The 12,356-nt window shown below is 42.2% G+C and overlaps 1 protein-coding gene across 1 annotated transcript in view; it reads right to left on the bottom strand.

The window, feature by feature from the left end:
- Positions 1-5,720: 5,720 nt before the first annotated feature.
- The window catches only part of HDGF (heparin binding growth factor), a 124,185-nt gene continuing 117,549 nt past the window's right edge, over positions 5,721-12,356 (bottom strand). The window contains exon 6 of the mRNA XM_078668452.1: positions 5,721-8,875. Within this exon, the coding sequence (XP_078524578.1) occupies positions 8,869-8,875 (7 nt within the window). The 3' untranslated portion in view covers positions 5,721-8,868. The remainder of the gene's footprint in view (positions 8,876-12,356) is intronic.

Here is a 12,356-nt window from a genome sequence, read left to right as displayed (position 1 = left end):
AAAGAGGGCTTCCGCATTGGCAACCTTGAGAAAAGCCGCTGATGTATTGCAGACCCGCCTTCCCCCACGAGTCTTGCATCTTACTGTCCTTATCCGGAGGAACAGTGGAGGATGAGACGACTGCATTGGACTTCTTCGCCGCCGCGATAATCACTGAGTCCGGGGAGGATCAGCTCTGAGGAATAGCGGATCGTCCTCTGGAGATTTGTACTTTTTAGGAATCCTTGCCGGAGCCGCCTTGACCGTCGCTGGGGTTAAAAAGAAGTCCATAACTGGCTCTATAATCCCCGGCACCAAAGGCAGAAGAGGTTGGGTGCAGATCTATGCTGTAGTGTTTAAAAAATTGAGGTCTTGATCTGCGGAGCTTTTAATGTAACTCCCAGCTTAAGAGCTCCCCTACCAAGTATGTCCTGAAAAGTGAAGATATCATCAGTTGGAGATACCCTCGTTGAAGTAGAGTCTGTTAGGGTAGGAGAGTAGTTTCTGTGAGAGTGGGTCGAGGAAGGATAAGTAGGAGTTCTTCGGTCTCTCCTTGTGCTTCTGGAGCGCGATCTTTCCCTCGGGCGAGCAGGGGAGCGCGATCTTTCCCTCGGGCGAGCAGGGGAGCGCGATCTTTCCCTCGGGCGAGCAGGGGAGCGCGATCTTTCCCTCGGGCGAGCAGGGGAGCGCGATCTTTCCCTCGGGCGAGCAGGGGAGCGCGATCTTTCCCTCGGGCGAGCAGGGGAGCGCGATCTTTCCCTCGGGCGAGCAGGGGAGCGCGATCTTTCCCTCGGGCGAGCAGGGGAGCGCGATCTTTCCCTCGGGCGAGCAGGGGAGCGCGATCTTTCCCTCGGGCGAGCAGGGGAGCGCGATCTTTCCCTCGGGCGAGCAGGGGAGCGCGATCTTTCCCTCGGGCGAGCAGGGGAGCGTGATCTTTCCCTCGGGCGAGCAGGGGAGCGTGATCTTTCCCTCGGGCGAGCAGGGGAGCGTGATCTTTCCCTCGGGCGAGCAGGGGAGCGTGATCTTTCCCTCGGGCGAGCAGGAGAGCGTGATCTTTCCCTCTGGCGAGCTGGAGAGCGTGATCTTTCTCTCTGGCGAGCTGGAGAGCGTGATCTTTCTCTCTGGCGAACTGGAGAGCGTGATCTTTCTCTCTGGCGAACTGGAGAGCGTGATCTTTCTTTTTGCCTCATCGGAGAGCGTGACCGTTCTCTAGGCCTAGAGAGCGGTTGCTGCATCCGATATGCTGTCTCCTTGTCCGTAGCCCAGTGATGAAGTGGCTTGTACAATCTCGGTGAAAGTCTGACAGTAGGCGACTTTTTCGCTAAATCTTTCACTGGAGAGTGTGATGGAGGCGTTGCATCCCTTTGCGAATGCCTGGATTCCTCGCTGCCCGACTAATAAATAATTACATCCAAACCAGAGTCCGAACCCGAGCCAGCCGCAGACCTGGAGCGACCGCGAGAGTCCCTCTGTCCTGGAGACCTCTTCCGCTTGGCAGAGTGACTGTCACTCACTTGCGAGCCCTGGTCATCCTCTGCAGCTGGAGCAGATCCAGACGACCTTATAGACTGCTGCGCCACTGGCTGAGGCTGAACCACTGGAGTTCCATGCCTCGACGTCGACTTCCGAGGAGGTGAAGTCCATACATGCTTCTCCAACGTCGAACTTTGCTCATCTCTCGACAGCGAGTGTCCTGCCGACGTTTGTGAATGCCTCGACGTCTAGCGTCGATGGTGTGACGCCGATGGAGGAAGCTTCGACGTCGAACTACCATTGTCCTTCGACGACGATGAATGCCGATGGGTCGTCGACGGAGAATCCCTCAACGTCGATCGCGATGACCTGGCGACGACGGGGGATGCCTCGACGTCGATCGTCTATAGCCAGACGACGACAGGCTGCCTCGACGCCGAGCGCCGATGACTAGGCGACGGCGGAGGCTTCGACGTCGAAAACTCTACCTGAGCCTTCGACGACGGAGGTCTCGACGTTGAGCCGCCCTGCTTCAACGGAGATCTCTCTCAAGACGCTGCACATCACCCGGTTGACGGCAGCGGAGCTTTCTTGACTATCGACGCTGAAGACTTCAGCTTCTTCATCGTTGGAGACCTCGACGCCGATCCCGACGCCGAAGGAGAGCAGGCCGGAACTTTTTTCGCCGTCGACCGCTTCATAAGTCTCTTTGGAGACCTACCTCTCTCTGAAAGTCCATAAATCCTGCTTCTTTCTCTGTCCTTGATAGTTCTGGATGACAAGGACTGGCAGTGGACACAAGATGTTACCTAATGAGAGTCAGGTAGACAGCGAATACACACAGGATGTGTTCTGACCAAGCCTTCTTATGCCCACAGGCAGGGCAGGTGTCAAAAAGAGCCTTAGGCATTTTTGACAAAAAATGTACCTCTTTTGCGCCCAAAAAAGGTATAACTATCTCTCTAGGGTAAAAACCCGTCGAGTGAGATCAAAAAATTGAAGAAAACACCAAGTAATTCTGACAGAAAGTCAAAAAAGGTGGGAGCTGTTAACCAGGGTCCTGACAGAAGGAGCCGGAAAGAACTGACCTGTCACCCCTGAGGCATGATGGGAAGCCTGGGTTCAGGACTGCCTTAAAGGCACAGTGCCAATTTTTGTTGAAAATGCTTTCATTTTCTATGTTATTGCTTTTCAAAGCAGCCTGAGACTAACAATGTCTTTTTATGAGCAATTTTCAGGAGTTAGGAGTGGTTTTACTCATTAAAACACAAAATTCAAAGGATATTTGATTTAATGTGTTCTTTGTTTCCTTTATAATTGCAGTACATGTACAAGGTTTTACATTGTGTTAGCCTCTTTTTGGGGCTGCATTGGTATGAGAAAAATAATATATGTACATACATATATGTGGAGCTAGATATATGTGTTTTTTACATATATATTTTTATATTGTTTCCGGGGTCCCGCACATGGGCGGGAATTTTCAGTGCTTAGGACTATTGATGAGGATCCCCTGGAAGAGAATCATTGTTTATGTTATGTCACTGAGCTCAGACTGGTTACCATCTGTATGGTTTTCATTATAGATCCGGTTACATTGAGCAAGCCAAGTAAGTGAATGGCCGACATCACGGAGTTACACGGTTTTGTACAGGAGGTGCATAGCATGTTGAGGGAGGTTGTCAGTTTGGTTTTTTGCACTTTATGGAGATTGGTCGATGAGCGAAATTGAGTCAAATGGTGATGGCATTTCATAATCCATTTTCTGTTCACTTTTTCTTTACTATCACTTTCTTACCTCGAGGTCTTCTTTTGGGTTCACAACATTTAGACATAAATATGCACAACTACGAGGAGATTTTAAGTGCATCACAGTTTTATAGATGCATTGGGTGGTAATAACATTCTAAGATCATGGTAAATAATGAGGACTCATTGTGCATTAGGTGTGTGTGACAACAGCACATGTTCTTGTTAATTTCAGATCTATGCCCCCTAAGAAGGGCCAGAGCCCGAAATGCATTGGGCATCAAAGAAACATGGATAGGTTCATTATAACATGTGAAAGAAACAATGTCTTTGTAATAGAGTATTAATAATGTTACCATTGATGTAATACTGTTCTACGGTTTTTGTGATAGTGTTTAATGCAATGGTTGATCTTAAAAAATAAATGTGTTTATTTTGAAGAAAAAATAGAGTTCAAGGATACAGTACAGTTGCAAAGAGTTACAGTGCCCAGTGGTCCAGTTGAAAGACTTAAATTCAGGTGGGTGTAGGTGGGGGCCACGGTGCAAGTGGTCTCTTTATACACTGATGATGCAATGGTTTAAGTGCACCAACCGGCAATCTCCACCCCTCAATTGCTTAATATCCTACGAGAGTTTTAGGAGTTCTCTGCTCTCCGGGTCAATGACACTAAATCAGTTCTTTCCCTTGGGGCGGTTAAAAGACCAACTTGTGGAGTGCCTACCACACACAGGTCTATTGTGGCAGTTAGGATCTTGTCAAATATCTTGTGATCCAGGTCACCCATTGGGAAAGCTGAATGTTAGACTTCAGTTTTGGCCAAGTTATCGCAGGTCTACGCCCCTCAATCACTTTTTGGAATATACAAAAACTCTCCTTGAGGAGGAAAGCTGCCGTAAAAAATGGTTGACCTACCTCTGTGTTTGCATGTTATTTATAAAAGGAGCCATGTATGAGATTTCCCATCAGGTGTTAGAAGAGATTGACTGTGTTGAAACTCCTGTGGGCAGGGAAGCAGTGCACAATTAGCCTTCAGACCCTGCAAAGAACATGGGCGAGAGGTGGGCGAGAGGTGGAATGGAGGTTCCGGATTTAGAACTTTATTACTGGTAGAGGCCCATATGAGGATGTTCCTAAGGGATGAGAGTCTAGAACAATATGTTAGCTTTTAGTGCTATGATTCCAATTCTAATAAACTCCACAGATGGAAATAATTCTGACTTAGAGAGACAAGTCCCATGAGCAAAAGGTGAAACTCCTTTGTCGACAATGGGACCAACACCAATGTTGGGGGCTCCCCCGGGATATGGTTTCTCCGAGGGTCAACTGCTGGTCCACACTGTCCTGCTGGCTCATGAGTGATTCTTGCTTATGTTTGGAACTTTATGACCCTACAATACCAATTGCTTACTGTTTAGGTTGATGGTTATGTTGAAATGCTAATGAAAATATTTTGTTTCCCCTAAGGGTTTCAGACACACAAAATGATTGTGTGCCTGTTCGTCCTCCTGAGGCACTATGGAACTAGGGTGGGCGCAACAGATTCTTGCATGGACCCTTCTGTGAGTTGGATGCTACAGGTACAAGTGTCTTGTGATTGACAAGGGGTTATTCCCTCATTTTCATGGAGATGCAGCACCATGCAAATGTTGGAAGCCTTTACAACAGTGCCCTAATACAGAAACGTACAATGTCAAAGAAGCGGTTTGGAAGTACACTTTATCTGCCCCGATTATTCACCACATGGCATGCATGACACCTCCTACCTCTACAAATCACTACTTCTGCAGTGGAAACTCAAACATTAGGATCTCAAATTCAGAAAATACTTAAAGATCCACTGCTTAAATCTGGCATTCAAATGGTTATGCACTCCTCACGACAGACCCATTTAGTTTGACCCCTATTCCTTCTTGGCCAGTCACTGAAGACCTGCCTTACCTTCCTCACGCAGGCTCAAGACCTTCATTCTTTTTAAAGTCTGGATCACGAAGTTGGTAACATACTGGACAGCATATATCCAGGCATTACCCATTCTAGCCATATGACCAGTGAACAACCGGATTCTTGCTTCTCTACCATATTGCAACCTTCCACTCATCGTATGTATCCTACAAAAAAAGCATACCTTGGCCACCACACTGTTACAGTATTGATTTACAGAAGTCCCAAGTAAAAAGTACAGCATTTAAGACTTCCTTGTTTTTTATCTAGGGATTAGCACAAGTGAGTTATGCACTCGGATCCAACTGATCATTTAAATAAAAGACACAAATGTGCCTCCTAAAGGAAGGTCTCATTTAATAAATCATTTAAAATAAAAAATAAAATAAAAAACAAACATCTCATACACTGAAATGCATCCAAGGAACATCAGATAGGCGGAGTCTGTTTACAAATATAAAATAAATTCCAAAGATGGGGGTTCCAGGGCCAATGATCAAAGAGATGGACGTGAAAAACAAGTGAAATTGTCAAAGAAGTCGCAAGGAATCCTAAAAAATATACATACAATCATAGAGCATGTAATAATGAACATTTTATTGTCCTAGACTACTAAGATCTATTCCAAAAGCTACATTCGTAAAGGTTCCATCATAGCTGTAATACAGCCCACTTGGGCTGACCTGCTCTATATTACAAATTCAATACAATTACACCACATAGCAAAAACTAGAAGGGGTTGAGACTTGAGGCGAACACTTAAGAAATCAAACTACAAAACTGACAGTTGTGTTTCAAGCCAATTCTTTTCTATTTTGAAAGGTTTTTTTTGTTTATTTAATTAAAAATGTTACCTACAAAAATGTTTAATCTTTTGATGCATATTCAAGATACATGAAGCTTAGGGTTTAAAATTAACATCTACATAATTTATCTTCACACTGACCACATCAGATAAACAGTTCAAAGATCCCTTTTATATAGCTGGAACAATTGGAGTGAATAAAGCTGGTAACACAGTAACCACCATGAGCAACAGGAGGGCCACTACTAATTTTGCACCCATGGGCATAGTGTGCTATACAAATATTATTTAAGTATTATGGCAGGAGACATTAGAGGCTCCAAATCGACACAGATAGATGATTAAAATTGCTTTGGTCTGCTGGCTAACAGATCTGTTTAATTACAGGCCTGTCTATTCAAAAAAGACTGATGGGGTTCCTATTATTAGAGAAGGGTCCCATGTGAGGCAGATCCACTTAGATGAATTGGGGAAATACAAAGGAATTAAACTCTGCAAAGGTAAACAAAGTTCCATAACCAAATGGCATGGAAGCGAACAGTGCTGGAAGGAAGTACAATGTTAAGGCACCCCCAGCTATAAGTCATGAAAGCTTGAAAGAAAATACTTATAATAGTGTGCAGAAACTGTAAATAATCTACTTATTTAACTGGTAACTGTCAATACCAGAAAATCAAAACTAGTCTGCTTAGCACCACTGTATTTAGATTAGAAGCAATTTTCTAGACCGTTAGTGACAAAGGCAAATTCTTTACAATTGTTATGCTGAAACTATACAACTAATAATGCAATAATACAGTGATTTCAATGATCCAACTGCAAAGCAATCACAAGGTACGGCTAAAAAGGCAGCACGCATTCAGTCACCCAAATCACCACATTCGAATCTTTGCTTGGATCTACTTCAAACGCTCAGGAGGTGAACATTTAAAAACAGAAAGTACTTAAACACAGAAGACCACTTCACTAGAAAGTAAATAAAAGTGACAGTGCTTTAAACATAGTGACATCTTTCTGCAACAGTCCCATTTTTAGAAGAATGCCACAGGGCAGCAAGCTGGAACATTACCATTTCAGTAGACTCGTTTTTGTGCATGAAATTATGTTGTGTATGAGAACTTCATGTAACAATCCCAGTCCACCATTCAAATTACACCAATGACATGGAAGTAATGCAGAGGGAAGGAACAGGAGGCAGCTCAAGCCTATAATATTTTGAAACTGCACTCAATGGATCACAATTTTAACATCTTAAAAGAGAAGGTGTGCAGATTAGAGTGAACCAAGCGTTCAAATAAAACTTGGCAGAGGTTTACAATCCAGGTCATTTGTTTAACCTAAGAGTAATTAAACAATGTAACTCATGCAATTACAAGTGATACCCAAGAGAAGGAAAATAAGATCCCAAGAACACAAATATTTGTGGATTTGTAGAGGTTGGTTTAGTTGAATCCTCCTGCAACGTATTCTTAATTTCCCAGTGTGGTGGAAATTGAACAGTGCACATGAGCAAGCATCACCCTCTGAGTTTTTTTAAAATGTTTAAACACGTAGTAAACCCCCACTTTATTTCTTCTTTGCCAGTCCCAGAACAGATTTTCTTGGAAAATGTTTTCCTAAAAGGTGCATTTCCCTAAGCCCTGCACTCCAGTCCCTCTATGATCACTTGACCCTGGATACAAATTCTTACATTACACCCTAAAAGCAATGCTGCAATGTCGCACAGGAATGGGCACAATCAATGTAATCCTATGTGGAAACATTAAAGCTTTTTTCATATACACACTCACGATTGTTAAAACAAATTAGCATAGGTTTTAAATCGACTTATACTGCCTCAATATCCAATTACTAAATTGGAAATAGTAACTAGTGTGATCCAATGCACAGTCCGTTATTACTGGAAATACTGAATAACTCCTAACTAGAGGGCAAAAAAACAAAAACTTGTTGACTATGGCAGCATACAACATTCTCACCAATTCCATTTTCATAAACTATTATCCAAGGCATTTCACACTAGTCTAGTTTTGCAGCTTATGCATCAAATATAATGAAGTGATAATCAATCCCCATATTCAACCAAAATGTTGATCACTAAACCAGATTATCAGTAAAACATGTTTGTTTGAAAGGTACATTTTCCATTATTCATTTGGCCAGAATTTAGGCCAGAAATTATCATAAGTACATTACAGAACAAGAGGACGGTCAGCTTGCAAAGCAGTAGCTGAGGAAAATTTGTTGAATCCAGCCAATCAATAACCCTTTAATAATTACAGAAAAGATTATTTCCCTGCTAAAACATGGTTGCTTTAAGAGAAAACAAAAATGTTTCTCGCGTTTTCACAAATCCAGAAGTAAAATGATACAAAGTATTAAAATCCATGTATATATCAAGAAATGCCTCTTGAATGGAGAAACCTGCACTGGCATAACCTTCTTAAAATCAGCAACTCTGCCAATATATTGTGAATTTCAATTTTAAAATATTCATTGCAATGTACAAGTGTTAATTCCAATGGCCCTACTTCTGCCTCCAAAACTTTTAACATGGTAAGCCAATCAAGTGAATTATGATTTACCAGGACTGAAAGAAGTTGTAAAATAGAAATAATAAAAAAACAGCAGGCATACTTATAAAACAAATATGAAGCAGGTTGCAAGCCTTCGGGAAACACCAATAAAGATTTTGCAAGGAATGGAACTATAATATTAAAGGAGACCAAAACCCAGGATAACTAGTGCAAGCGTGCCCCCCTGATACTTTTGAGTTGCAAATGGATTGTCCCAAATGAGATCTCTTCGAATTGTAGACATGTGGACAGCCGACATTAGTTTTCTTCTTTTCTTTAGCACCCTGAAAAGCCAGCATTAGGACAGGTGCGGGTGACCCGCTCATCCAGAAAGGTTATTGGCTACTGGCTGGAAAGAGACAGGGGAAGAAAAAAAAAAATATTGTAAGAATACACTGCTATAGGACAAATATATATATTGTAAATGCCTAGTTTGACTCCTGCTGCTTTTACAACCTGCTCATCCATATTATATACATATATAGACATATATACACATATATACATAGACACACACACACACACACACAGACCTATATATACACACAGACACATATATATATATATATATATATACACACACATATACATATACACACACACACCTATATACAAACAAACACATTAAATTAATAAGTCAGCCTGTGAACGTAAATTCAAGCATCAAGTGCCTTCAGGTAAGTTTCTAAGCCATTTTGTGACTAACCATTTGGTTCCAGCTAGCATTTGAATTTAAACCATAACAAAAAAGTGCTTGTTTTAAATAAACCACACTTTATTTGATTTAGTATCACAAAGCAGAATGTTAAGATGCACAACATAAATACAATATATACAGATAAAAGTAGATCAAATTGCATTCTTGGTTACATGTTTACATGAAAATGTTTTTTCTACATATTAATACGCCTTTTAAAAACAGTAATATATGACAAGTAAAAAATGTTTTCTAAAAATTGAAGAGTTATAAATGCAGGGTGGCATTGCCTAAGACCAAACAACTTTAAAATAGGTAGGACCCATCTCCTCCTCTGCACGAAATACAATTTGCACTATAAAACCACATGTACTGTTGACTGTTCAGATACATCGTCACAAGGGCATTTTCTCATAGGTTGTGACCAGTCATTAATTTCTGGAAAACTTGTTAATCTATGCAAGATTCCCAATCAGAATCTGGTCCACAAAAATCTATCATATCCACCCTGAATAATTTTCAAGTAAGGCTGCATACTATAAGTCGTTAAAATAGACTGGATTTGCCATTACTGTGGGCTTCGAGATTTGTTACTAGTCTAAGCTCATCCAATAATGTCAGGCATTTTTCCTGTAGGAATGTTGATACACTAGTCCTTGTATTAGGCCCATTATAAAATTCAGGGTGGCCAAGATCTTGCATACATTTTTCAACATACGTTATCCATGGAAAGGTGGATACCTGATCAAGTTTTAAACAATCATTTAAATGTCCCGATTAAGAGTAGTCTTTGGTGATGTCCAGATCCTATGTCATAACAAGATAGGCTCAATTTTTATGAGATCTGATGCATAAGGAACACCTATATCAGAGTGGAATACATATGATGAATTACTGATTGGGACTGCTAATAAGAATCTTAAAAAAAGCTTTCTCGACTACTTCTATTCAGTGCGAATCAGCATAACCCCAGACACCTGAGCCATATATGGCTGTGGAAACCGACTTGGCCTGATAAATGTTAAGTAACTCTGACGGCGGACGTCTGCCCAATTTTCTTGCAAAGTTAACTAAAGCCGCAGTGGCCTTAATGAACATTAGTTTACTTGCTTGTATTGCCCGAGTCCAAGCTCCCTTTTGCGTGAATAAAATTCCTAAATACGAGAAGCTTTTTGTTAACTCAACTTTTTTCTTGGCGATAAATATGTCCCTACTTTAGAGCTACTGGCACCACATCTCATGATAAAGGTCTTTGATGTGTTCACTCCAAGACCGAGATTATGCATAAATAGTGAAAAACTAGTCATTATCCTTTGAAGTCCAATCTGAGTGTGTGACATTAAGATGGCATCGTCCGCATACAATAGGGCCGGTATGGGCAGTGTCAGTTTGTGGGAGGTCTTGGCCCTGATTCGCCAACGCTTGGCCTAATCTGTTAATATATAGTGTAAATAGGAATGGGGCCAGCACGCAACCCTGCCTTACCCCTCTCCGTATCTTAAACAGGCGTGCATTATAGTTCTGAAATTATCTCATTATCTACGGCCCACAAGCACTTTTTTGTTCTGGTATAAATGTAAATGCTAGCTGGAACCAAGTGGTTAGTCACAAAATAACTTAGTAACTTACCTGAAGGCACTTGATGCTTTAATTTAGGTTCACAGGCTGAGCATTACTTCAATTTCTGTTTTAGTTCAGAAACCCTAGTGTTATCTTTGGGGTGTCAATAACAGGAGTCATCATGACTCATAAGATGTCAAGCACAAGTGCACAATGCCCCAGTACATAATAGTAGCCATCAAATTATTTTTGTGCTCTGTAGTATTTTCCTTGTTCTATAGCCGTACAACATTTTGAGCAATGTAATGCAGAAAGAGACAGAGGAGGAGTGAAGAGAGTACAGAACTGAGTTAACTATAATGTGGGATCTGAAATTCGTGATTTAAAGAATGACAGTGTGAGAGAACACATTGCAAAACTGAGCTGTGATAGGCGGAACTGAAGGAGATAAGGAGAATGTGTGAGAAAACTTGTAAAATTGAGAGACTAGGAGTTTTAGAACATGTGGAAATCGATAGAGTGGAGGATGTGTGAGAGAACCAAGAGACTACGTGTGATATTTTAGACAGTGTGGCAGAAACTGGTGGAAAATATTGACTGTGGGTGACAGGAATGGCAATAAAGTCCACATTTGTAAAGCGCACAATCACCCGTAAGGGTCTCTAGGCGCTCGGGGCCGTCGGGAAGATTAAGCGAGCTATTGCCCAGAGTCATATGGTGCTGGGCTAACCTGCCGCCGGAGCCGGGGATCGAACCGTGGTCCCCAGATTCCAGCGTCCGTCGCCCTGGCCGCGGCACCACACCTCTCCCTCAATCAATAAAGAACAGACTTATATTAAAGGCAGAGGGAGAAAACTATGAAGCATTTGGGGTATAAAAGATATAGTAGCTTGGAACAACAGATAGAGCTGTGAAAAATCGATGAAAGATGGGAAGAGACAATTTAGGAAGTTATATTAGACAGAGACAAAGAAGAAAACAGACAAATAGATGATAGGCCAAAGCTCTCCTGCCCTGCATGGATCAATTATGGCACCAGCCATCACTGTCATTACCCTGAAGTGTCCAGCTATCACCCATCGCAAGCAGGTAACAAAAGTAGAGAGTGAGACCATTATTGGCGCTAGGCCCTTGCTGCTTATTGTCATGTTTGAAATAGAGATACCTTGAGGCCTTCCATATTTGAGAATGCAAAGGCACGAGCCATTAGTATCATTTTCCAAAAGGCAAATGGATATTTAATGTTTGTAAATCAAAAATGGACTAGCCAAATTATCAAAAGAAAATAAATAAATTGTTTTAATTTATCAAGGACTCAAGTATGTTTCGTCAACGGTTGGTGGCACCTGGTAGGTGTGCTCATAAAGCCCTCACCCACCAACCTAGTTGGTGGCATGCTTCATCATCGGGCCCACCCAGTGACACCTAGTGTGTCCCGGGTGTGCTTCGACGCCTGAAGACAGCGGAGCAGGTATGTCGCTGTGTGTGCGGTGAAGACTTATGGAATGTGAGTTTAAAACGGCTTGGCGGGGATCCCAGTGCCCAAGGGCAAACACACTTTATTGGCTGGGTC

Source organism: Lissotriton helveticus, chromosome 12, assembly GCF_964261635.1.
Source record: "Lissotriton helveticus chromosome 12, aLisHel1.1, whole genome shotgun sequence".
Lineage (NCBI taxonomy): Eukaryota > Metazoa > Chordata > Amphibia > Caudata > Salamandridae > Lissotriton > Lissotriton helveticus.
Note: the sequence above shows the minus strand (reverse complement) of the source record. Positions and strands in the feature narration are given on the sequence as shown.